Source organism: Anolis carolinensis, chromosome 1 (assembly GCF_035594765.1).
Source record: "Anolis carolinensis isolate JA03-04 chromosome 1, rAnoCar3.1.pri, whole genome shotgun sequence".
Classification (NCBI taxonomy): domain Eukaryota; kingdom Metazoa; phylum Chordata; class Lepidosauria; order Squamata; family Dactyloidae; genus Anolis; species Anolis carolinensis.
In genome coordinates, this window is record NC_085841.1 from 143,818,139 (window position 1) to 143,843,636 (window position 25,498).

The 25,498-nt window shown below is 40.9% G+C and overlaps 1 protein-coding gene and 1 long non-coding RNA gene across 3 annotated transcripts in view; one reads left to right on the top strand and one right to left on the bottom strand.

Moving 5' to 3' along the window:
* The window catches only part of mboat2 (membrane bound O-acyltransferase domain containing 2), a 125,955-nt gene extending 113,689 nt beyond the window's left edge, over positions 1-12,266 (bottom strand). For both annotated transcript variants that reach the window (XM_008117707.3, XM_008117702.3), the window contains exon 1: positions 12,135-12,266. In XM_008117707.3, the coding sequence (XP_008115914.1) occupies positions 12,135-12,200 (66 nt within the window). In that variant the 5' untranslated portion in view covers positions 12,201-12,266. The remainder of the gene's footprint in view (positions 1-12,134) is intronic.
* Positions 12,267-12,422: 156 nt separating this feature from the next.
* On the top strand, positions 12,423-20,421 carry LOC134299735 (uncharacterized). The gene is made up of 2 exons (XR_010006979.1): positions 12,423-12,563; positions 17,912-20,421. It is a non-coding gene; the product is annotated as an uncharacterized LOC134299735 (long non-coding RNA).
* Positions 20,422-25,498: the final 5,077 nt, after the last annotated feature.

The following is a 25,498-nucleotide window of genomic DNA, read 5'->3' on the forward strand; positions in this document are numbered from 1 at the left end:
CAGCATTACTGTGTATTGAACTACTTTTTCTGTCAAATTTGTTGTATAACATGATGTTTTGGTGCTTAATTTGTAAAATCATAACCTAATTTGATGTTTAATAGGCTTTTCCTTAGTCTCTCCTTATTATCCAACATATTCGCTTATCCAACGTTCTGCCGGCCCATTTGCGTTGGATAAGCGAGACTCTACTGTACTTTATTTTTAACCTGTCCTCTCTCCCCAAGGGGAGTCAGGGCGGCTTCCAAAAGATTTTGGTATTCATGCGGGGTCTCAGAACCAAACCCCGGTATAGCAAAGGCCTCACAGCTAGAACTTATTTTTTGAACAATAGTTCCCTATTTTCACTTTATATTTGCTAATAGTAATGCTCTAACTAAGCTGTAATATAATTTAATATTTGGTTACAACCACTGCATTCTGAAATTTTTCACTTGCACACATGAAATCATCAGAATGGTACAGATGGGCTCAATGCAATCAATAAGAACATTCACTTTGCACAGAAGTTGAGTTCTTGCATTCTTACATAGGTTACACCGTGAAACTTGTTCTGGGAGAGAGTAGGGAACCACATCTATTATTTTAAAAAGGAGTAACTGCTTTCCATTTCTATATAATCGATTGATTACAGTAGAGTCTCGTTTATCCAACATAAACGGGCCGGCAGAATGTTGGATAAGCGAATATGTTGGATAATAAGGAGGCATTAAGGAAATGCCTATTAAACATCAAATTAGGTTATGATTTTACAAATTAAGCACCAAAACATCATGTTAGACAACAAATTTGGCAGAAAAAGTAGTTCAATACGCAGTAATGCTATGTAGTAATTACTGTATTTATGAATTCAGCACCAAAATATCATGATATATTGAAAACATTGACTACAAAAATGTGTTGGATAATCCAGAACGTTGGATAAGCGAATGTTGGATAAGTGAGACTCTACTGTACTTGCAAAGTGTGGCACATTCAACACCACAACAACTGATTTTTAAATGCTCAAATTCCTCAACTGCTGAAACTCCTGACATAGAACTTTTGCCTCACACATTGTCCAGAACAATTTGTCCAGAAGATAGAGTAGAAAATTTAATTTGTTCTCTACTTTGTCCTGCTCTTTTGTATCTACTGGAGTAGCTTTTCCCCTCCACCAGCCTAGAAGCTGTACAACTTTGTCCATCACAGCTGCCCATTTCTATGGCAACAGAAAAGCAGCAATGCTAAGCAGAGATTTCTGTATTCCACAGTCACTAGGGTCAAACCGAACAAGGGCAAAACAAGGGGCCTACAGACCCCTGGAGCAAGTTGGGGTGATCTAACCTGGAAAAAGACATTACAATAAATGAAAATGGCAGTGCCTGAAGACTAGATGGAAAGTTTCTCTGTTTCTTAATATGTTAAATAAGTCCAGTAAGGTATTTGAAACATGATCTGCTAGAACAGCTCCATAATGTGACCTGTTTTCACACTGACCAATAAAAATTAAGGGGGAAATAATTCAGCAAACTAAATCCAAACAAAGTAAATAAAGCATAGGTATTTTTATAACCAGCTTCACACTGTCTTTCTAATAATGTGCTGATAACTTTCAGTGCTTTTCCTATTGGTTAACTGTATTATCAGTAATTCTGATAACACTCTTAGATTATGAAGTACTTTATTATCTTTATATTCTTCTGCAAAGTATCTCAGTGAACAAGGGCACTATTTTGCCATCTTTCGGAGAGAGATATTTATTTAAGCAAGAACAGTATAATGAATGACCCCAATTCAGTTCGGGCAGTCCACGAGTAACAAACATACAACTTTAAAAAGACCTATAGTTAAGAACAGGGGTGGGGCAACAGGAAGTGAGAAAAATCTACTCCTCAAAAGAAAAATTCAGAGACAGAAAGTGAAGTGAAATTTTCTGATCAGGGCACAGACAGCAAACCAAAAAACTACTGGGGTGTTAACCCTTCCCTGTGCTATCCAAAGCGTGTGTGTGTGTGTGTGTGTGTGTGTGTGTATACACAGTAGAGTCTCACTTATCCAAGCTTCACTTATCCAAGGTTCTGTATTATCCAAGGCAGTCTGCCTTTCAGTAGTCATTGTTTTTGTAGTAAATGTTGCAATGCTTTGGTGCTAAATTCATAAATACAGTAATTACTACATAACATTACTGTGTATTGAACTGCTTTTCCTGTCAATTTCTTGTAAAACATGATGTTTTGGTGCTTAATTTGTAAAATCATAATGTAATTTTATGTTTAATTAGCTGTGCCCGGCCACGCGATGCTGTGGCAAATTGTGGTGGTGTTGGAAATAAAGTACTGAAGAACTGGTGGTAATTAGTATATGTTAGTTTCTAAAGTATGTGAATATACAATATTTCTGGCTGTTAGTTGTTTTGTCTGTTGGAGGCAAGTCTATAGGCCGCAGTTTTGCAGAATGTTTTGGATGTAATGGGCTTTCAGCTTCAAACCCTGGCTGCTTCCTCCCTGGGAGAATGTTTTGTTGGGAAGGTGTTAGCTGGCCCTGATTTTTTCATGTCTGGAATTCCCCTGTTGTTAGAGTGTTGTTCAGAGTGAACCCAGTTCAAAGCAGGAAATGGGCAATGGCATTCAGTTGTGTGGAAGGGACCCTAGAATATCGAGGTAGGTAAATCACATTATCTGCTTTGAGCTGGATTATCTGAGTCCAGACTGCCGTATAATCCAGTTCAATGGGCATTTTATTGAACTGTTGAAGGGAGTTTAGGCATCCCCCCAATATATTATTTCCTTGGTTTGAGAGCACCCCCATTACCCTTTGCTGTGAGGACCCTCCGTTCTTAAGTGTTTTATTATTGTTATTGTTGTTGTTATTATTATTATTATTATTTTCTGGTCACCCCAAGGACCCCCCCATTCCCCTCTCCACTGGCTCCATATTATTATTATTATTATTATTATTATTATTATTATTATTATTATTATTATTATTTTCTGGTCCCCCCAAGGACCCCCCATTCCCCTCTCCATTGGCTCCATATTATTATTATTAGTAGTAGTAGTATTAGTATTATTTTCTGTTCACCCCAAAGATCCCCCATTCCCTTCTCCACTGGCTCCATATTATTATTATTATTATTATTATTATTATTATTATTATTACTACTACTACTACTACTACTACTATTGTCTCCTCACCCCAAAGACCTCCCCCATTCCCCTTCCCCTCTCCTTTGGACCCATATTATTATTTATTATTGTCGTTGTTGTTGTTGTCTCCTCACCCCAAAGTCCCCCCATTTCCCTTTCCCTGTCCATTGGCCCCCATTTCCACTCTGTTCAGGGACACCCCTATTATTTTATCACTCCCAAAGAGACCTTCCAATTTCCCCTCATCGCCTCAGAATTGTTTGGAGGCAGCGTCGAGGCAAAATTGTTTGGAGGCCTAGTCGAGGCCTAGTCGCATCCTCGGAAGCAGAATTGTTTTGAGGCCTAGTCAAGGCCTACTTGCGGCTTCGGAGTCTTCCAACTTCGCTCTCCTCCCCCCCCCCCCCCCCCGCACAGGGCCATGAGGCCCGCAGTTTGTTAGGCCACCTTGGTCTCCGAGAGAGTAAACCGCCACTTTCGCCGTCCTCTCTGTGTCCTCAGGCGATGTGGATGGAGAATGGTGGAGAAGATGGCAGCAGCACAGAAACAGAACGCGGGAGTATGTTACAGGGGGTGGGGGAGTGTGTGGCTTGCACGCTGCGTCCTGCTTCGCGCATGTACAGATGGACTTTTCTTGTTTTTTGGGTTTTTCGGGCCATGGTTCCGTCCTTGATTTTTGGTTTTATTATCAGAACCTAGCAGTAAGGATGGTGGGTTGTGTTGCCAAGTTTCGTGGTTCTGGGTTGTGTAGTTTTGTTGTCTACTTTTAGATAAAAAGTCCATAAGCTTTATAAATATATAGATAGGCTTTTTTTCTTAATCCCGCCTTATTATCCAAGATTTTCGCTTATCCAATGTTCTGCCGGCCCGTTAATCTTGGATAAGTGAGACTCGACTGTATATACTAGCTGTGCCTGGCCACGCATTGCTGTGGCTTATGGGAATAATTTGTTGGCCAGGTGGAATAGCAATGAATAGCCTTGCAGCCTCAAAGCCTGGCGGTTTTCTTCTTATGCAAATCCTTGTTTGGTGAGTTGGGATACAATGGAATAGGCTTGCTGCTTGGTAGGCTGGGTACTTGTGTTCTAGGGAAATAATTTTTTGGGCTGCTAGAATTGCACTGAATAGCCTCGCTGCTTCAAAGCCTGGCCGTTTTCTACATAGGGGCATCCTTCATTGGCCAGGTTGAATGGGACGGAGTAGCCTCATGGCTTCGAAGCCTGGGGGTTTTCTATCTAGGGGAAATCTTGGTTGGCCAGGTTGAACAGCACTGAATAACCTTGCTGCTTGCAAGCCCGGCCACTTTCTACCTTGTGGAATTCTTGGTTGGCCAGGTTGAATAGCAATGAATAGTCTCAGTGCGGCAAGTATGAATGCTGAAATTAGTCACCGTGATTAGCATTTAAAGCCTGGCCATTTCCTGCCTGGGGGAATTCTTTGTTGGGAGGTATTAGCTGGCCCTGATTGTTTCCTGTCTGGAATTTCCCTGTTTTCAGAGTGTTGCTCTTTATTTGCTGTTCTGATTTTAGAGATTATATTGTTCTGTATTATTATACCACAGTAATTATTATATATAATATTTGCTAGGAGATGAAGTGGGCGGAGCCTACCCTTCTAACTGGCAGCAAGGGGAAAAAACAGTTCTTCCTTTTACTCTAATTTGGACTTTATTTTTCTAGGTTTTTTTGTTTGAAAGACACAGACTTGGTGTGATTGGGTTCAGTGGTTTTGTGGTTTACTCCATAGTAAAACGTCACATTATATATATAGATGGAGTTACACTTTAAAAAGTACCTGTCCTGACTTACAAACAAAATCAACTTAAGAACAAATCTATAGAACCTATCTTGTTCCTAACTTGGTGACTGCCTGTAATCCAGTTCAAGAAGCAGCAGAATACAACCTAATCAATTATATAGCCTTACTAATATTTCTGCCGCTTTCCAATTTCCACCTATTCCAGCACTGTAAACACTAACATCTGTTGAGGACCCAAAAGTACACTTTGGAGACCATAACTCAATACAAACCTTCAAGAAACTAGTTAAATTAACCATCATAACTATTTTCAAAATAAATGCTAAATGCTTGTTAGTGATCTCAATGTCTTTTGAACATTCTCCATCTAGAGAAATGAAAACCAGGACGTTTTACATCTTGACCCACACCCATATGGGAAAAGAAGGGTATATGCTCACAATGGCATATGCACTATTTTCTTAGAGATAACTATTAGTTAGTTAGTTAGTTATTAGCCTCCAGTGGCACAATGCGTTAAAGCACTGAGCTGCTGAACTTGCAGACTGAAAGGTCCCAGGTTCAAATCCTGGGAGCAGAGTGAGCGCCCACTGTTAGCTCCAGCTTCTGCCAACCTAGCAGTTCGAAAATATGCAAATGTGAGTAGATCAATAGGTACCGTTCCAGCGGGAAGGTAACGGCGTTCCATGCAGTCATGCCGGCCACATGACCTTGGAGGTGTCTACGGACAACGCCGGCTCTTCGGCTTAGAAATGGAGATGAGCATCAACCCCCAGAGTCGGACACGACTGGACTTAACGTCAGGGGAAACCTTTACCTTTACTATTAGTACGACATTTCACCTAAGCTACAATCTCAGTCAGACCACATATAGACAGAGGTTTAGTTTCAATACTTTGCACAAAACACGACTTGACTCAGAAATGAGTCACAGACCATGTGCTCCCTCCACAGTTTCATGCTGGATTTCACTTTCAGAAATTGTAACACAACCCAGAAAAGGTATGCTGCCTTCTTCCATTTCTCCTGCAGTCACAGTTTCATGTAGTAGTTAATGCTAAGCAAATTTTGCCATGGCACCACCAAACTGGAAAAATGAGATTAGCATTTGTCCTCTCCAGCAGAAAAAGAAAACAAAATGATTTCAGACTCCTTTTTAAAGGAAAAGCCACAGGCGTGGTTTTCCATTTTGGATGTCGCAGTGAACTAAAGTTAGTATTAAATTGAAAAATTTGGAAAAAAGAGAAATCAGGAATGAGTCTGACTTATCTGAAAAGTATTAGAAAAAGAAAAGATATTTCACTATATATCACAGACAGAAAGCTTAATCTCTTGTTTGCTATCAAAAAAAATGGGTGTTACATTATCAATGAACATTTCTGGCTAACTATAACATACAAACCCGTTGTTTATTTTCTCCCACCATAGAGCTGTGAATTATGGTTCTTAATTACTTGTACATTACTTCAAGTTTTTTAATTTGCTACATGTTGATCTTCTATGAATTTTTGAAGGCAAACAAAATCAAAACCTGCTCTTCAAATCATAGCTCAAACATAATTTTTGCTACAAATAAATCAGCTGCACATAGAACATTGGAAATATCTTTTCTTTTAGGAGAGCAATGATATTGCTTATTCCCCTAGCTGAATATTAAGTGTCTGTGTGTATGTGCCCTCAAGTCATCTTTAAGGTGATCCCATGGTTTTCATTGGGGTTTCTTATTTAAGTAAAACTTCCTTCCTCTGAAATATAATCTATAATACCTAGCATTCATTGACAATCCAGGGTGATCTTGTTTAGTTTCCAAGATCAGTCAGGATCTGATTCCTTTACTGGAGGTATCTATGGCAAAACTACCCCCAGAAGGAAATCAGGAAATAAAGCAAAAGGGCCCAGAAACAAAACAAAGAACAAACAAAAAAACAAACAATAAGAGATCCATGTGGAAAAATGTGAAGCCACTACAGCACAAGGGAGCAGTGACCAACCCAGAAATGTAAGTACTAAAGCATGCCATCTTACTATTTCATATAAAGAAACCAAAATGTTAATAACACATTTGGTATTGTTTCATTATCCGAGTGGACTCCAAAAGGGGGCCTAGACAGAGAAGAATAGTCCATTTTATAGGGAGGGGGAACTGGAAGGAGAAAAATCATTACCCCCATTTTTGCTGGTTATCTCCCCCCACACACACACACACACACTTCCTATGTCATAAACAAGATTTGTTTCGACAATGGCGACATGGGTGGGGGAACTAACAAGAACAGGGGTTAATGGTTTAACTACTTCAATCCCCCTTCTCCCCTAAAATGGACTCTTTTTTTCTGTCTGGACCCCCTATTAACTTCCGCCAAGATAATGAAACAGTGCCCAGGTTCAGGTTTTTTTCACAGATTAATTTGCAGCATCCAGTTCAGGATTTGTTTATCTTTCTTCTGTAAATACTGTATTTCACATGTACTCTGAAATAGCATAAAACCATTTAATTTTGAGATTTTAATATCTACCATATTCTTCTCAAAACCAGTAACATTTTCATGAAATAGCTATGGAATTTTCCACAATATCAAAATCCAAAATCTTCTACATGGGTTGCTGAGACAGTGGCACCTTTGCATTCTGATAGATCAATGTACAGAAATGTTCATGTACAAAACTATTAAAAATATTGTGCACACAGTTATCTTTAGGCTATGAGTATAGGATATAGAGGCTGTCCCCAAGTTACGAACAAGATAGCTTCTGTAGGTTTATTCTTAAGTTGATTTTGTATGTAAGTTAGAACAGGTACATTTAAGTGTAACTCCAGCCAAAAATATATCTTATTTAGCTTTGGATAGGATAAGGAAGGGTTAACATCCCTATGGTGTTTGTTTTGCTACCTGTGCCCATTCAGAAGATTTCACCTCACTTTCAGTCCCTGTGAGAACAGGATTATGAATAATTTGGCTTGTTGTGGAAACACGGATTGTAGATAAAGCTTCAGTGGAGACACCTTTTCCCCATGATCACTCTTTCAGGGGATAGATTCCTCTAATTTCCTGTTGTCTCACTCACATTCTTAACTATGAGTCATTTGTAAGTCGGATGTTTGTAACTCGGGGAATGCCTGTATATAAAACAAATTTCACGTTTAGATTTAAGTCCTACTTTCATGATAATCTGATGCATGACTATGCAAATACATTTATCTCAAAATCTGAAACAATTCTAGTTCAAAGCATTTCGGATAAGGAATAATCAACATGTGAAACAGTGGGAAATTTATTAGCTGTTGTCCACATTTACTTATGATCTAAATAATTTGAGTAGTCTAAGTGGCACCACCTACAATCCTTATAAGACAAAGACTTCAAGTTACAGTATAGATATCCCAATACACATTAAAATAGCTAGGCAAAATTAAGAGCATTAGGCCTCACTGATTTAAGCAGAACAGTGCTTCAAGAAAAGTTATGTTCTTCAGAAGATTATTTTCCACAGAAATCAATAGGATTTAGAAGTCTATAATTTTGACTAGTTTATCCCCCTGGACGGCAAACTTCTAGTTATGTACAGAATGGGCAGGATGAGGTTGTCACCCAGTGCTGGAAATGGCAAGGAAGCTATTGGAGGAAACTTATGAGCCATACAGTTTGAGCTTTGTCCTGAAGCTAATCTGCTGGCTTGTATATTGTCACTGTTCTATTGTCACTTTTCAAGAGAGATTCTGCCATTCCAACAGACTTTTGTACATACAAAAGAATCCATTTTTTATTTTCCTCTGAAACAGAATGTCTTCAGTTAGCTTTACATACAGAACAAAATAGCACTATATTTGAGTACACAGAACCCATGCCTGGCAAAATATCACACAATGAAGTGTTGTAAATGAATACAGACCAATTATGTTCCTTTTAGTCCATTTTTCCTGCAGACCCACTGACCTACCTTGACACTAAGTTCAGAAATTATTTAACTTATTCAATTATTTTGAAGATGCTACACAGCACTGTCTGGCATCCCTAAGCTATTACCTGTTACTCTGCTTTACACTAAGAACTAGTGATGGTTTGTGTACAGTAATATCTTTTGTTTGTGCTGGTACAACTTGTTATTAGCTTAGTCACAGCATGGGGCTAAGTTTCCAGTTTGTTCTCTTGAGCAATAGTAGGTCCATCCAGCCTGCTTGAAATAATATTTTCAAACAATATTTTCAAAACTGCAGAGTACATAAAAGATTTTAAAAGGATTCTTTGCACATTCATCATCTTGTCACTATGTAACAAAATACATAACCTTGAAAAAGTCCCTAAAATCAATAAGTATAATTGAAGGCATTCTTAGCAGCCCACAAACTGAAATTAAAAACCAAAGCTTTTAAATTGAGATACTGAGCATGCCTCAGTTCCCCACTGGAAACAAACACTTTTCTGCTCTACAGGTAGCTTGCAACATCTATGAACTTTACAATCATGTAGTATTTTCTAGCAAGATGCAACAAGAGACAACTGTGTAAATACCATAATATACATTACAGTACAACCTCCATATCCTCAGGAGATAACTTCAGAGACTTTGTGTGGATATGTGAAAGCAAGATACTGTAATAGCAAATCCTATTATTATCAATGGGGTGAGCTATAGGGATACCAAGAATAGGGTGATGCTTGCATAGGAGGCACTAAGTGCAGTAGTAAACAGTGAATAAATGAAAGCAATAGGTTGGTTACGTGGTTAGAGAGGCCATACTGTATTTACTTAAATGTGCAGAATAAATACTTGCCACTTGTACAACATATCCCATCTGAGAATTACAAATGGTTCAAGCCCTATCCCTAGCTTAAGGCAAGCTAGAGAAAGGCACTACTGTTATATCCCCATCAAGGTCATGCTGAAACAGATAAAATTCTAAGATATTATAAACAATCACACTGATCTCAAGGAGATCAAAGAAAATTTCACCACAAATTCCACTCAGCCTATAAACCTACTCAGAGGGGCTTCTGATTCCCTGGTACATGTATACTATTCTAAAGTCTCTTTTTTAAGGGTGTGTACACAAATTAGACATTTCTCTATGTTTCTTTCAGAAAATATTATTTCTCAATAATACATCAGTCATGGTTTTGAAAGAGCAGGTTATACAACTTAATTGTTTACCCTTTCTCCCTCCATCACCCGTAGCCAAAAATGGTCAAAAAGCAAAACCATTATAGTAAGGACAGACTTTCCGGAAAATTTATTCTTTTTTTAACTGCACTGTCTTTGGTAGGGGGAATGGTCCATCCTTTAGGGTGTGTATGTGTGTTTTAAAGGAGGAGGGTGAATGGCCCATGCTTTAGGATGTGTATATGTGGAACATAACCACACAATATATACCAATGACAAAGATACAATAGGATGGATATGCAAATCCAGAAACCTCGCCTTCCTTCCAAGTGTCTCTTTTGCCTCCACCGCAACCCACAGATAATATTATTAGTAGTATTATTATATCATCCCTTCCTTTCTTCCACACATCCTTCTTCTTTGCCCCAGCACATGCCACTGAAACTATTATTACTATTATAGCTCTCTTTCCTCTACACATCCTTCTCTTTTGCCTTAGCTCAACCCAAGGCTATTACTGTTACTGTTATTATTATTAATAATAATAATAATAATGTTCCTACCTTTCATCCACACATCCTTCTCTTTTGGCCCAACACAACCCACTGAAACAATTATTAGTAGTATTAGATTTTTCCTTCCTTTCATTCATACATAGAGTCTTCTCATTTTTCCCCATCACAGCCAACAGACTATTATTGTTATTATATTTCCCCTTCTTTCTGGCCAACCTCTTTTTCTTTTGCTCCCAGTGCAGCCTATTATTATTATAGCTTTCCTTCCTTCCATCCATCCATCCAAAGATCCTTCTCTTTTGCCCCCATGCAGTCCACAGGCTATTATTAATATTGTATTTATTTATATCCCACTTTTATCTTTCTTCCATTCACAAACACACCCTTCCAGGCTTCTCTTCTGCCCACTGAAACTATTATTATAATCATCATCCTTCTTATTAGATCTTAATTCCATCCAAATATCCTTTTCTTTTGTCCAGCAAGATGATGATGATGAGATTATGGTGATATTTATTTATATTCTGCTTAATCTTCCTTCCATTCACAGACATCCTTCCAGGTTTCTCTTCTGCCCACTTAAACTATTATTACTATTACTATTCTTATTATTAGATCTTCCTTCCATCCAAATATGCTTCTCTCTTGCCCAGAAAGATGATGATGAGATGATATTTATTTATATCCTACTTTTATCTTCCTTCCAACCACACACACCTTCCAGACTTCCCTTTTGCCCACTAAAACTATTTTTCTTCTGAAATTATTTTTCTATTTTTCTGAAATTATTATTATTATTATTATTATTATTATTATTAGGTCTTCCTTCCATCCAAATATCCTTCTCTTTAGCCTCCGCTTAAATAATAATAATAATAATAATAAGGTCTTCCATCCAAATATCCTTCTCTTTTGCTCAAAAACATGATGATGATGATGCTATTTATTTCTATCCCACTTTTATCTTCTTTCAATTCACACATACCTTTCCAGGCTTCTATTCTGCCCACTCAAACTATTATTATTATTATTACTATGATTATTCTTGTTATTATATCTTCCATCCAAATATCCTTATCTTCCCTTTTGCACAGCAAGATGATGACGAGATCTTCTTTCCATCCAAATAATACTTCTCTCTTGCCCACTGAAACTATTATTATTATTATTATTATTATTATTATTATTAGATCTTCCTTCCATCCAAATAATGCCTTCTCTTGCCCACTGAAATTATTATTATTATTATTATTATTATTATTATTAGATCTTCCTTCCATCCAAATATCCTTCTCTTTTGCTCCCACTGAAACTATTATCTTGTAATATTATCTTTTATCTCTTGACAGAAAAAAGGGAGCCCTGTGAACAGATTTATAGGCCATCGCAGGAAGCATCTCTGAAAGGCAGTGTTTCAAAAGAGCCACACACACAATAATAATGATGATGATGATGATGATGATGTAGGTGACTTTGTGTCATGTGAAGGTGGGGCTGTTAGGGAAATGCTGAGGGAAGAAAGGGGAGAGGGGGATGGGGTGCGAAGGGAATAGCATCCTTCCCTCTGTCTGTGTGTCTCTCTCTGCAGCCATCCCCATCCTCCCCTCTTTGCTTCCTTCCCTCCCTCAGGCCTCACCTGGTCTATGGGGAGCAGGACGGCGCTGCTGAGGGGCTGCAGAAGCGTGGAGCCGGTGGTGGCCATGGCGAAGCGGGGAAAGCGGGGCGGCAGCAACACCACCACCACCACGACGGAGGAGATTCTTCCCTCCCACCCACTCGCGGATGCGGAGCCTGAGGAGGCGCGGGAGAGCAAGGAGGAGGGCCCGCCGCCGCCCCTTCTTCTTCCTCCCTCAGAGCATCCCCTCCGCGCTGAGGGAAAACGTCCCAGTCAATCGTTCCCTCACAACTCGCTCCTAAATGACACCCGGGAAGCCCAATCCCGGCGCAGGGCTGGCGGGCCAGCAGAGCCAAGGGGCGGGGCCGAAGCGCTCTGCCCAGCCGAGGAGGGGCGGTACCAAGCGGAGAAGTGACACTCCCGGCGTGCAATCCCGTTGCGACCCCGGCGGTGAGTGACAGGCGGGAGGCGAAGGCGTCACCCAATGGCTGCTTGGGAAGAGATGGAGGAGGCGGTCGGAGCTGGACGGAGGGTCTCTCCTCCCGCCTTTTGAGGGAAGGCGATGAGAGCTAACGGAGGGGGGGGGGGGGTGATGATGATGAGGGAGATGGGGCCCTGCTGTTCTCCCCTCCCCCCTCGTGGCAAGGAGGGAGAGAAGGGCGCCTCGAGAGAGGGAGGGAGGGAGGGAGGCGCGTGGACAATGGAAAGGGGAGGGGAGGGGAGGGGAGGGGGGAGCGCCCCAAAGCCCTTGCAGAGACTCGGGCGGGGATTGGTTGTCGGCAGGACAAACCACAGGCCGAGCCCAGCCTTGCGTTGCCGGCCACCACGCCCACTCCTCCCTCCCTCCCTCCCTGGCTTGCTGCCATTCATTCTCATCCATCTCATACACACTTAGCACCCGTATACACTGCAAAATTAATGCTTTCATGACCGGAATCACTGGGTTGCTGTGAGTTTTCCGGGCTTTCTGGCCATGTTCCAGAAGCATTCTCTCCTGACGTTTCGCCTGCATCTATGGCAGGCATCCTTAGAGATTGTGAGGTCTGTTGGAAACTAGCCAAGTGGGGTTTACACATCCGTGGAATGCCCAGAGTGAGAGAAAGAACTCGTGTCTGTTGGAGGCATGTGTGAATATTTCAATTGGCCACCTTGATTAGCACTGAAGCCTTTCAGCTTCAAGGTCTGGCTGCTTCCTGCCTGGGGGAATCCTTTGTTGGGAGGTAGGACCACAGCCAGAAAAAAAAAATTCGGGGGGAAGGGTGAAACCTTTTTTTAACTAATCATGAAGAGTTGTTCCATAACGCAAAATGATTTCGAAATCAGGCTCCATCGATAAACTTCAGTGGACACCCATGACAGATAAACCTCAGTGGACACTCATGGGGATTTGGTTAATCAGTTGAAATTCATGAGTAAACCACATTTTTTTAAAACCGGAATAATTTCAGGTGGGGTTGAACCCCTAACCCTCCCCCCCCCCAACCCTGTTGAGAGGTGTTAGCTGGCCCTGATTGAATCGGCTCTGGAATTCCCCTGGGTTTTTTTAGTGTTGATTTACTGTCCTGATTTTAGAGTTTTTTAATTCTGGTTGCCAGATTTTGTTCATTCCTCCTTTGTTTCCTCCTTTCTGTTGAAATTGTAAGGCGGAGGTGATCTTAAAAACTACATCTCGCATGTTTCCAGAACATTGAACCACAGCAGTTAAAATGGTGTCAAGCTGCATTAAATCCAAACTGCAGATATACCCATAGTAATGAAAACAGTCACCAAATATTCTCGGAAATCATTAGCAACACAAAGATGGTCTTTAAATTCTGTGACATAATGAAAAATCTAAATGTGTAATCCAGGCACTGCTTTGCCAGAGAAAGAAGATATGTGCCATGCTGGTGAACAATAAAGAACAAATGGTTTATTCTTCTTAAACCCAGAACAATATACAGTAGAGTCTCACTTATCCAAGCTAAACGGGCCGGCAGAAGCTTGGATAAGCGAATATCTTGGATAATAAGGAGGGATTAAGGAAAAGCCTATTAAACATCAAATTAGGTTATGATTTTACAAATTAAGCACCAAAACTTCATGTTATACAACAAATTTGACAGAAAAAGTAGTTTAATACGCAGTAATGTTATGTTGTAATTACTGTATTTACAAATTTAGCACCAAAATATCATGATATATTGAAAACATTGCCTACAGAAATGGCTTGGATTATCCAGAGGCTTGGATAAGTGAGGCTTGGATAAGTGAGACTCTACTGTATGTACAATGTGCTCAGTTGCACCAACTCACATAATGTGCTTTTATGAGAGATTTAAAATAGTCTTTCCATGTGGATAAATTCCTTCCTGCAGCTCAGGAAGCAACAGCACACTTCAAACTCTTGTGTCTCTCTGCTTCATTCTTCCAATTGTCACTCAGCACCTGCTTAGCTCAAGCCTGAACCAAATTGCAACAGTAACCAAAACTCCCAAGCTTAACAGCTCTCCAGACATGGCTTAACCAATCAGCTTCATGCATCTTATTTTGCAGTTGACACACATTAAATAATTTCTCACATATCGTAACAAATGCAAAGTCTTTACATTCCTATTCAAAACAGGATGTAGACTTTGGAATAGTGCTTCCATGAAAACACATCACCATCGGCTCACTGGATGTTGTTCACAGAATTACACTAAAAATAATGCCGCTAGCCAGTATATTACAGTGGTTCTCAACCTGTGGGTCCCCAGGTATTTTGGCCTACAACTCCCAGAAATCCCAGCCAGTTTACCAGCTGTTAGGATTTCTGGGAATTGAAGACCAAAACATCTGGGGACCCACAAGTTGAGAATGACTGCACTACAAGGAGGAAACACATTTTGAAACTGCTTCAAAAGGGCAGTTGAGCAGTGGAACAGCCTACTTAACAAGACAGTCCTCTTCTTCGGTTATGCTCAATATATTTTCTCACTTCAAATTAAAGTACCCTGAGCGAGTCCACACCCCAGCGCAGAGTGTAAATTCACATTTGCTAATGCACTTGGAATCCTGCCACTTGTTCAGTCTTGACCATACAGCTTAAAGTTGTTTTTCTTGTTTTAAAGAGTAGTTAGATGCCGAAAAACACAATTACCTGCAATATCTAGTTTCACCATAACTCTGTAGGACTAGATCACTCCCTTTCTGTCCTGTCCAACTGACACATAATAATAATAATAATAATTTATTTATTTATTTATTTATTTATTTTTATCCTGCCACCAACTCCCTAAAGGGATTCATACCCTTCTTCCCGTGTGATGTTTACCTTCTGACATGTTTCCAGTCCTCCTAATCTGGATGGAAACAAAAAGTTGGATCTCATAAGGTAAAGGTAAAGATTTTCCCCTGACATTAAGTCTAGTCATGTCCAACTCTGGGGGTTGGTGCTCATCTCCATTTCTAAGCCGAAGAGCCAGCATTGTCCGTAGACACCTCCAAGGTCATGTGGCCGGCATGACTGCATGGAGCACTGTTACCTTCCTGCCGGTGCGGTACCTATTGCTCTATTCACATTTGCATGTTTTCGATCTGCTAGGTTAGCAGAAGCTGGGGCTAACAGCGGGTGCTCACGCCTCTCCCCGGATTCAAACCGGCAACCTTTTCAGTCAGCAAATTCAGCAGCTCAGCAGTTTAATCTGCTGTGCCACTGGAAGCTCTAAGAGCTAATTATACCAAGGATAAAACTTCACTGTTTTTTCTTGTTAGTTTTGCAAAAGGGTGATATAAGTGTTTCAGGTTTTTGTCAGGACCCAGGCTGCAGAGCACCAATAACCATGCGCAGAGACCAGAATCTATCTAATATCTTTATTAAAGGATTATATAAAGTCAATAAAAATAAGTGAAGAATAAAGTTCAGAAATAGACCTTTCAGGAAAGGTCAAATATAGTCCAAGAAAATAATGTCCAATAGGAGATATTAAGGTCCAAAGTTATAATCCAATAACCGAAACACACACTCTGCCGAGCAAAGTGTGGGGAAATTACAAGGTCCTTTAGTCCATTGAAGCTTGACAACAGGGCTGGAAAACAAACTAGATTCTTGGCAAACAAGACTTGATACAAGGCAACAAAAAGCAAGAACAAGGTCCGTGGCGAGGTCCGGGGAACAAGGCAGGCTTGGAACTAGAACAAGGTCCATGGCGAGGTCTGGGGAACAAGGCAGGCTTGGAACTTGGTCCTGGAAACAAGGAACTGGAGTAGCGTAGTCCACACACGTTCTCACTCCTCAAGCTGACGAATTGACTCCACAAGGATCTCCTTGCAGTAAAACACCTATATAGGATCTTGTTTTCCCACCAAGGAACACTTTCCCTGGGGAACAAGAAGTGAAACCCAAACTGTGTCCAGATGCATGACTCCTTAGGATTTCCCAAGGGAAACAGGCTTAATCAGCTAATTGTCTGGCAGCGATTCTGGCGCTTCGGCGATTCGCCTCCCTAGCGCCTCTATCTCTATTATAATTATCCTTACGAGAGAATGGGGGAGAATTCTGCCCAAGGCTTGTTTGGCTGACTTCTTGAGGGCAAACATCCTGCAGGTGCAGGGGCTCCGATTCTGGCTGAATCGGTGGGAAACCCAAGTTTTCCTCTTCGTCTGCCACAATAGTACTAGGAACGGGACTACATGGCCCATGAGACATCACAGTTTTAGACTTATCTTCTTGAAGAAAGACACCATCGAAAAAAATACATAAGCATAGAATGATTTGATTTTTTGTGACAAACCCTATATTTTGATCAGACAGGTTTTAACAAAAGCATCTGTGACTTTCTGGAATTCTGCAAAAAGCAGATACGTATCTTGTCTTTCCAGTATACTTTCCAGTATAGTTCTTAAGCTAAGAAATCATTAAGTTGATAGAAATGATATCGGAATATATTTCTAATTGGCCACTAAGGACATTAAGCCCACTTCCTTCTCACCATCACATTGAGCAATATCCTGTTTCTACTAAGGAGCCAGTTTTCCCTGTCCTTACATTCCTATAGTAAAGGTAAAGGTTTTCCCCTGACGTTAAGTCCAGTCATGACCGACTCTGGGGGTTGGTGCTCATCTCCATTTCTAAGCCGAACAGCCAGCATTGTCCGTAGACACCTCCAAGGTCATGTGGCCGGCATGACTGCATGGAGCGCCGTTACCTTCCTGCCGGAGCGGTACCTATTGATCTACTCACATTTGCATGTTTTCGAACTGCTAGGTTGGCAGGAGCTGGGGCTAACAGCGGGCGCTCATTCCGCTCCCAGGATTTGAACCTGAGACCTTTCGGTCTGCAAGTTCAGCAGCTCAGCGCTTTAACACACTGCGCCACCACCAGGGGCCCTACATTCCTATAAATAGGGGCAATCTCAAGGCAGTGCTGCATTTTACCTATTAAAGCCATCAAACCAAGTGTCCAAATATGCTTTCATTCAAACCATCTATTCCACAAAAAGCTCTGTGTGTGGTCTGAAACCCAAGTACAGTATAAAGCTAGATTATTATTATTTTTTGAGTATGTATTCTTCTCTGCATGTGCATGTACCAAAAGGGAGAGATTTGGTACTTTCTTTCTTCAATCTTCCCCCCTCCAATCCTACAATTTCACAAATAAACATTTCATAATGTGGCTGTTTGCTGCACAGTTTTAAAAGAGATTTTCTCACTCTAAATGCTACATAGTTTCCCCCCATGTGTTCCAGAGATAGTCCACAAGATTGTGTAAGATTTGGCCTTCTCTGAGTTTTGTGAAAGTAAATCCATAAAATATTCTTTTCTATTTATTATTCTAGATCTGGATTGAAAAGAAAAATAATCATTGACAATAAATCTTCACCATCACATCATCCAAGCAGTTGACTAGAAGACAGTTTTTGGATAAGGACATTTCTATGCTGCTATCTAGTGTAACTCTTTCAAGAGGAACCGCTACCACCATCAAGAAAAAAATATCACATGTATCGCACAATCTGTTCCAGGCTCAAACCGTCATGTGCCTAAATTGATGCTTTGGCTAGGGGAGCTGCAGCTATCCCATTCTAACAACATTCATACATTATACACAGGTCAAATATTTCCTTTGCCCATTCACTAACAAGTGGCTTCATTGTTTGTTTAAATATGAACCGGGGGGGGGGGGGGGGTAATAATCTGTGCGTTTAGACCTCAAAGTGGTAGTACTATGTTACTGTAGAAAATAATTGCCTTCCTCAACAAGTAGCCAGAAAATATGACTTCAGAATCTATATGCATTCACTGAACAACGTTACTAGTGATGTGATGAGTTATTGCTTTCATACCAGAAATACATCCACATACAGATTTTCTGCCCTGCCGTTGTCCGTGTCGCTGCCCCGCATTTTCCAAAAAGGCTACCCTTTGCTGCAGTTCTTCCCTTTGGAGGAACAGGGGAGAACCTGATGGCAACTATATGCCGCCCCCCGCGCCACAATCAAAGCCCTCCCATCAGGTGGCCATGCCGCCTCTGCTGAAAAACCTCCAGAGAAGGAGACTCCACCAGACTCTAAGGACCTTTCTAGACAGGGCCCTAAATGCGGGCCCTGTTTGACTTTTACCGGAGGCATCCAAATTTCACCTCTGGTAAAAGAGGATTAATTCAGGACAAAGTAGGTAAACCGGAAAGGCCTGGGTTAAATGGAGTATGGGCACTGTGAGGACTAACTACTGGCAGTCTTGCGACTAGCCAGGGTTCAGTCCCCACAGTCCATCCTGGTTCTTCGGGCTGCATGAGCCCAGAGAACAGAGAAGGCCACCCCCCTCCCCATCCCCCCAAAAGCCCTTAGAATAAGAAAAAAACCTACTGGGCTCCCATGACTTCTCTCCAGAAGCCTCCTGGCACATAGAAATTACGCACCAAGAGGCAGGGGGACTAAATCACTCTTCCCCCTGCTTCCTGGTGCTTCATTTCTACGTGCCAGGAGGCCTCTGGAGAGGCATCATGGCAACCAGGTAAGTTTTCTTGTAATTTAAGGGCATTTGGGGTTTTTTTTTGTGGGTTATTTATTTTGTGTCAAAAGCATTGCATAACAAAATACATTTTAAAATGATTTTTAAAAAGGAAATCACAAGCACCTAAATAGTTTTAGATCAAAAGCGGGCAACAGCAACCGCATTGTCCGTAGCTTTAAGCAACTCCTCCTCTGTACATGAGGCAGGACATTGTGGGCAAGCATACATACATATGTGGAGTTGTTTGTTCTGCTCCACAGTCACACAAGGTGGAGGATTCCTCCAGGTAGTGCCATCTTGCCAGGTTGTCTTTTGATCTGCCCACTCAACTTCTGAGTCTGTTCAGAGACTTCCAAGTTGCCCATTCTTGGTTTGCCCCTGGAGGAGGACCCTCATGGGGGGCCATCCAGTTAGAATTGCCAGGTTTAGCTGCCCAGAGGGACACCCTTGCTGCTGCTGGAGGAACATCAAGAGGAATGGTGGTTCTCATGAAGCCCTTCCTTGATTTGAGTCTGGTAGGCTCCATGTTACTGTGGTACTTGTGATGGCATGGGGACAGCCTGCTGGGAAAGCCCAGGTTTTAGGGAGAGGTGTGGGACAGAAATGCATGCCAAAGCAAGAACCCACTTTGATGTGCATTTCTGTGAAGTATGGAAGTGTCCTGAGGCAGCATATGCCATTGTCTGGAACAACTTGAAGGCACACAATGAAAACCATAGTAATTAACTTGATGGGGTTTTTTGCACTACAAATAAGACATACGGTATGCAGTGTGCATAGGACTTGGTTCATTTTTTCCCCAAACTATAGTCTGGTCCCTCAACAGGCTTAGGGACCATGAATTGGCCCTCAGATTAAAACTATTGGACACCCCTGCCTTAAAAGAAGTTCTCCAAATAATAGCAAACTAGAGAGCTTGGCCTTGACACAAGAATGTTTGATTCATTATATTAAAAGACTCATTCCATTCCACATTTGGACTTCGTATGCTTGATTCTGTGTTCAGAGTCTGGGCTTCCCTAAGGTACTATCACTTGGTTAAATACACATATGAATGAGTTTTAAAGTACACCTTTCCACAAGTCAGCTGTTGCAAATGTTATGTTTTTAAGAAATATATTTTAAAAATGCACATCAACAGAAGAGGAATGCTACATAAAAAGTATCATTAAAACTGAACAAGATGCACAGTGAGCTTTTGCCTATATAAAAAATATCAACAATAGACACTGCTTAGTTTTAAAAAAATACATTGCAAAATTAAAATTGCCATATTTACCTGGAAAATGATGGTGAAATTATATTTTGAGGAAATAAAAGACTCTTCATTTCATATTGGCCTTTCTCCTTTTGGGTTTGTTTGTTTGTTTGTTTGTTTGTTTGTTTGTTTGTTTTTGCCTTTATTAATTTTTAAAAATAATATAAACTCAAAAAAGTTGTATGTAAATGAAACAACATTAAGGGAAGCCTACATGCATAAACTATACACATTACAAATAACACTACACACTAAACAACACTAAACATTACAGGGAGGGATAGGAAGACTGTCTATCTTGTCTTCATCAAAGTAATAAACATGTCCCAGTCCTTCTTAAAATTAACCAATTATTTTTCCTTAATTGGTAGTGTCTATGTGTGGATTTTAGATCATTCATACGTTTTCATAAACCAATCCTCTCCTTTTGGCATAGTCAAGTCTATCCACCCTTAAACAGATGGCAGACAGGTAAGATCCATGTCACTGCAGGAGACCGCTACAACACCGAGGGGACAGAGTGGTCAGCCAGTGATGCCAGTTGTGTCTGCTGCCACTGGCCAGTTGGGACTCCATCCCACCTCCTCAGCAGCTGGGGTGGCCCCTGTGTGACCCATATCCAGGGCTGATCTGATGTATGCCAAACTGGATTGGCCCCAGATTATTGGTCTGTGTAGCTCCACCCAAACATTAGTTCAACAGCACCAAGATGATGGTGATGCTTTTCACTTGCAAAATGACAACCTGACATGTTCACCTGGGGTGATGGAGAGAGATGAAAGACTAGGAGGTTTAGATGCCTAATTAAAGCATGGTAATAATGGTTCTAGCTAATAGCAAACCAGCAATACTGCTGGCAAGATGAAAGAGCCTTAGAATGGAAAAGATCAAGTGAGATGGCCTCTTAAAAGTAACTCACAATGGAATACTTCTTTATATTTAAGAGGATTTCCAGATCATGGGCCTACCTGAATTTTGAGATGCTCAGTGAAGGGCTTTCCCTCAGTCCTATTACTATCACATGCCCATTTGGCAAAAGCATGAGAGAGGGTCCTCTTGGGAGCTGCTCCCAGTCTGTAGAATTACCTTCCAAAATACATTAGGCTGATTCTTTCTCTAAAGCCAGTGATCTTGTTTTATTTGGATACACTTCAAACTGTTGACTGTTTTCCTGTGGAATAATCTTTGAATTGGCTACATACGCGCTACTCGTATTGTTACATGTTATTGTTTTTAACATGTTTCAAACCAGCTATATTCAATAGAATGGCTATTTAATTATTTGACATATTTTATTATGTTGAATGTTTAAGATGTATGTTGTTTTAATCACTATAAAGACCCACCCTTGTTCTGTGCCATTGAAGGCTCTGTTTCTTCTGCTGTTTGGCTTTGCCCTTTTCACCCCAACCCACCCTGCCTTGCTTTCCTTGCCTTGCCTTGATCTTGATTTGATCAGGGTCTGATAAAACCATTCTGTGTTTATCTTTAATACACTCATGCATCACTTAATGACATGCCAGAGGGTATTTGTATTCCTGTAAGCAAGTACAATAGGATCTGGAACATGATGTGAACTTCCTATGAACGGCTGACTGGAATCTTTAAGAGATGGTCAAGGATGGAGGTTTCACGACTATGGCTTCACTGGAAATAAAAAAAATAAAACTCATACACATTTCAGACACATGGACTTCAACACAGGATGCTTTTAAAGCATTAGACATCTAAGTAAGTCCCTTGGGCCTCACTTGTGACAGTGGAATATACATGGAAGATGCCACATGGATGTTGCATTGCTACACTGTCAGAAAAATAGACTGGGAACAACCTGAAGTCCATTAAATTAATGGGATAAAAATTACCAAACAAAATTCACCTTGTGGGAATGTCATTTCCCATGATGTCATGAATAAATGGTTGCTGCCAGAGGCAGTGCTAATAACACCAACCCTGCCCAAATCATGCTCAGACATTTTCTGGTTATTATTTATCATTGCTGTGTTACCTCAGGTGGTTTCCGATTTATGCCACCCCTAAAGCAATCTGTTGTGTGCTTTTATTTGCTTTCATCTGAGGATGAGAGAGTGAGACTTGGCCAATGTCACCCAATGAGCTTCCATGGCTGAACAGGGATTCAAACACTGATTTCCAAAGTCCAGTGCTTGAACCGGGCTGTGGTGCAGCTCAACTAGTCAGCTGCAATAAATCACTCTGACCAAGAGGTTGTGAGTTCAAGGCCAGCCCGTGCTGGGGTGAGCACCCAACAATTAAAATAAAAGATAGCCCCTGTTCGTTGTTGACCCAAGCAACCGAAAGATAGTTGCATCTATCAAGTAGGAATTTAGGTACCGCTCTGCGGGGAGGCAAATTTAACTAATTTACAACACCATAAAACTCATCCAGCATCAAGATGCCACAATGGATGATGAAGCAGCTGCTTCCCCTATGGCCAGAATCGAGCATCCCCTCAGGAAGCTGGAAGCTGGAGAATGTTAAATCGCCTCTGCGTCTCTGTCTCTGTCTCTATGTTTATATGACATTGAATGTTTGCCATTATATGTGCACATTGTGATCCGTCCTGAGTCCCCTTCCGGGTGAGAAGGGTGGAATATAAATACTGTAAATAAAAACCATTATACAACACTTGTTTTTTCCGGGAAATGACTGCACACTATATGTTATTTCTCCTCCTCTTCATAGTAAAAGAACTATGAGGAAAGTTAGGTTGAGAACCAAATTACTTAGGCCACATCTACACTGCCATATAATGCAGTTTAATGCAGTTAAACTGTATTATATCAGTCTGCACTGACCATATAATACAGTTTCAAACAGCCTTATATAGCCATGTAGATGGGGCCTTAGTGAACTTCCTGGCCAAACATGGACTGGAAGCTTTGTTTCTTGAGTCTCAGTCCAGCTCTCTGAGGAATGGACAACATTGTCCCACCCAAAAAGCTTCCAATGAACATTATGTCCCTGGCCTCTCACTATCTTTAAAAAGTCCTGAAACAGTATCCCCATCTTATGATGAACTTTGGATATGATTTTCATTTTTGCCTTCCAACACTGTGCACATTTCAATTTCCCACTGAAAGCTTTTTTGCATGACTATCATTGTCCAGTATAACAGGCGGAGCGCAGAAGCAGTTCGCACTAGAATGGCCACCTCTCAAGCATGTGTGGTATTTGCAGCAGGGCAAAGGAATACCTATGAGAAAAGTAGAAATGTTCTCACAGGGGAGAAGTAGACAGAACGAAGTGTTCCTTAACTCTCTAGAACTGCCAGGTCCCTAAAAGACTAGTAGTTTTCATTGGTCTTCCCTTTCTCCTCCATATCTACTGCAACAAACAGGATAAACTGAATATATATCAGTAAATAAAGGCGGCCCAGAGGCCTTCCTTGCGCAATAATGAGGAAAGTGCAGCCAGAAAAGGAGGTGACCTGGAGATTACACATGGCATGTATTCCCTGGGTCACCTCATCCTCTGATACACCACAAAAAGCAAACAAATGAAAACAGGTTTTTCAATGCCAAGAGCAGAATGAATGTCACAGCACATGTTATGAGGTCCATGAGGGTGGGGAAAGGGGAGCACTGACCTCCGCAGTTGCCTATGCCTGGTCTAGATCATACTCCTAACTGTTGGAAGGACAGTCCCAGTTAAATGCCCTCTTGTCTCAGCTACCTTTTATCTTCTTCTTCCCATGTTGTCTGCAACGTACTTCTGTTGTGGTAAACCAAGTCCAAAGTGAAAAAATAATTTGCACTGAGCTCACTGCAAGGAGCAGAGAAGAGTAAATGCATGACAAAGCAAACTTCTGCTTCCTCTTATCGTCTGTAAGGTCTTCATCATTAATAACTTTTGCCATCTTGTCTATCATTCTGATATTGCCTGGCCATATGTGTCACACTTTTTCTTTGTGAAATGTTGGAAGGTATGCTAGAGCCAAGCATGTCTGCGGTTTTCGGGCAGGAATTCCTTTATGCCACTCCTAGGAACCACAATATCTAATGTGGTTGGAGATTGGGAAATCTCATATGCATTATAACAAGAGTAGACAGAAGATATATAGTCTCAAAAGGGAGGAAGAGGAACCTAGTGAAACCTTCTAGTGAAGAATATTTGCGTATGAACCTTCATTATGCCATTAGATTATTTTTTGTACTTTTTTGTGTCAGGAGTGACTTGAGAAGTTGTGGCCATCTGCAAGGACGTTGCCCAATGGACGCCCGGGTGTTTGATGTTTTACCATCCTGTAGGAGGCTTCTCTCATGTTCCCACATGGGGAGCTCCCCAGATTCAAACCGGCAACCTTCAGGTCAGCAACCCAACCTTCAGGTCAGCAGTCCTGACGGCACAAGGGTTTAATCCATTGCACCACCGGGGGCTCCACTTTTTCTACTGAAACAGATAAATCTCTCTCTTTGACAGTAGATTCCACATATTGATTTCTTCATGATTTTAAGTACATTGAAAAGGGTTTCTGATTACCAATTGCTCAACAATAGTGTCAACTAAGACATCTCCCTTGTTCCAAATTAGGTATAATAGTTAAAAAGGAAAATTAAGGCAAAATCCAGGAGTTACTTATCTGTGTACAAAAGAACTCCATGAGTCTGATCTTGATTCTAAGGAGCTTTCCATGTTCCTTGATTCTTACGGTTCCCTCAATGTTGACCTCTAAAAGTCTACAGCAGTGGTTCTCAACTTATGGGTCCCCAGGTGATTTGGCCTACAACTCCCAGAAGTCCCAGCCAGTTTACCAGCTGTTAGGATTTCTAGAAGTTGAAGGTCAAAACACCTGGAAACCCACAGATTGAGAACCACTGGTCTACAGGTTAGCTAAGAGTTGCAGAATATGGTGACTGTAATCCAAAACTTTTGAAGCGCATCTATTTGGTAAATGTTATTCTTAGCTGATACTTCTCAGAAGACTAGTTTACTTCCATGATAAAACACAACAAATCCATCTACACTTTTTAAAATGTCATAAATAAAAATATACCTTGTATTTTTTAAAAATTGGCATACTATGGAAGGCAGTTATTAATTAATGTTATTTTTCTTTTCTTCAACTTCACTGCCTAATCCATTTGCGCTAGAGCTCAAGCGTTAAATGTATTATGCCCTCTAGATAAAAATG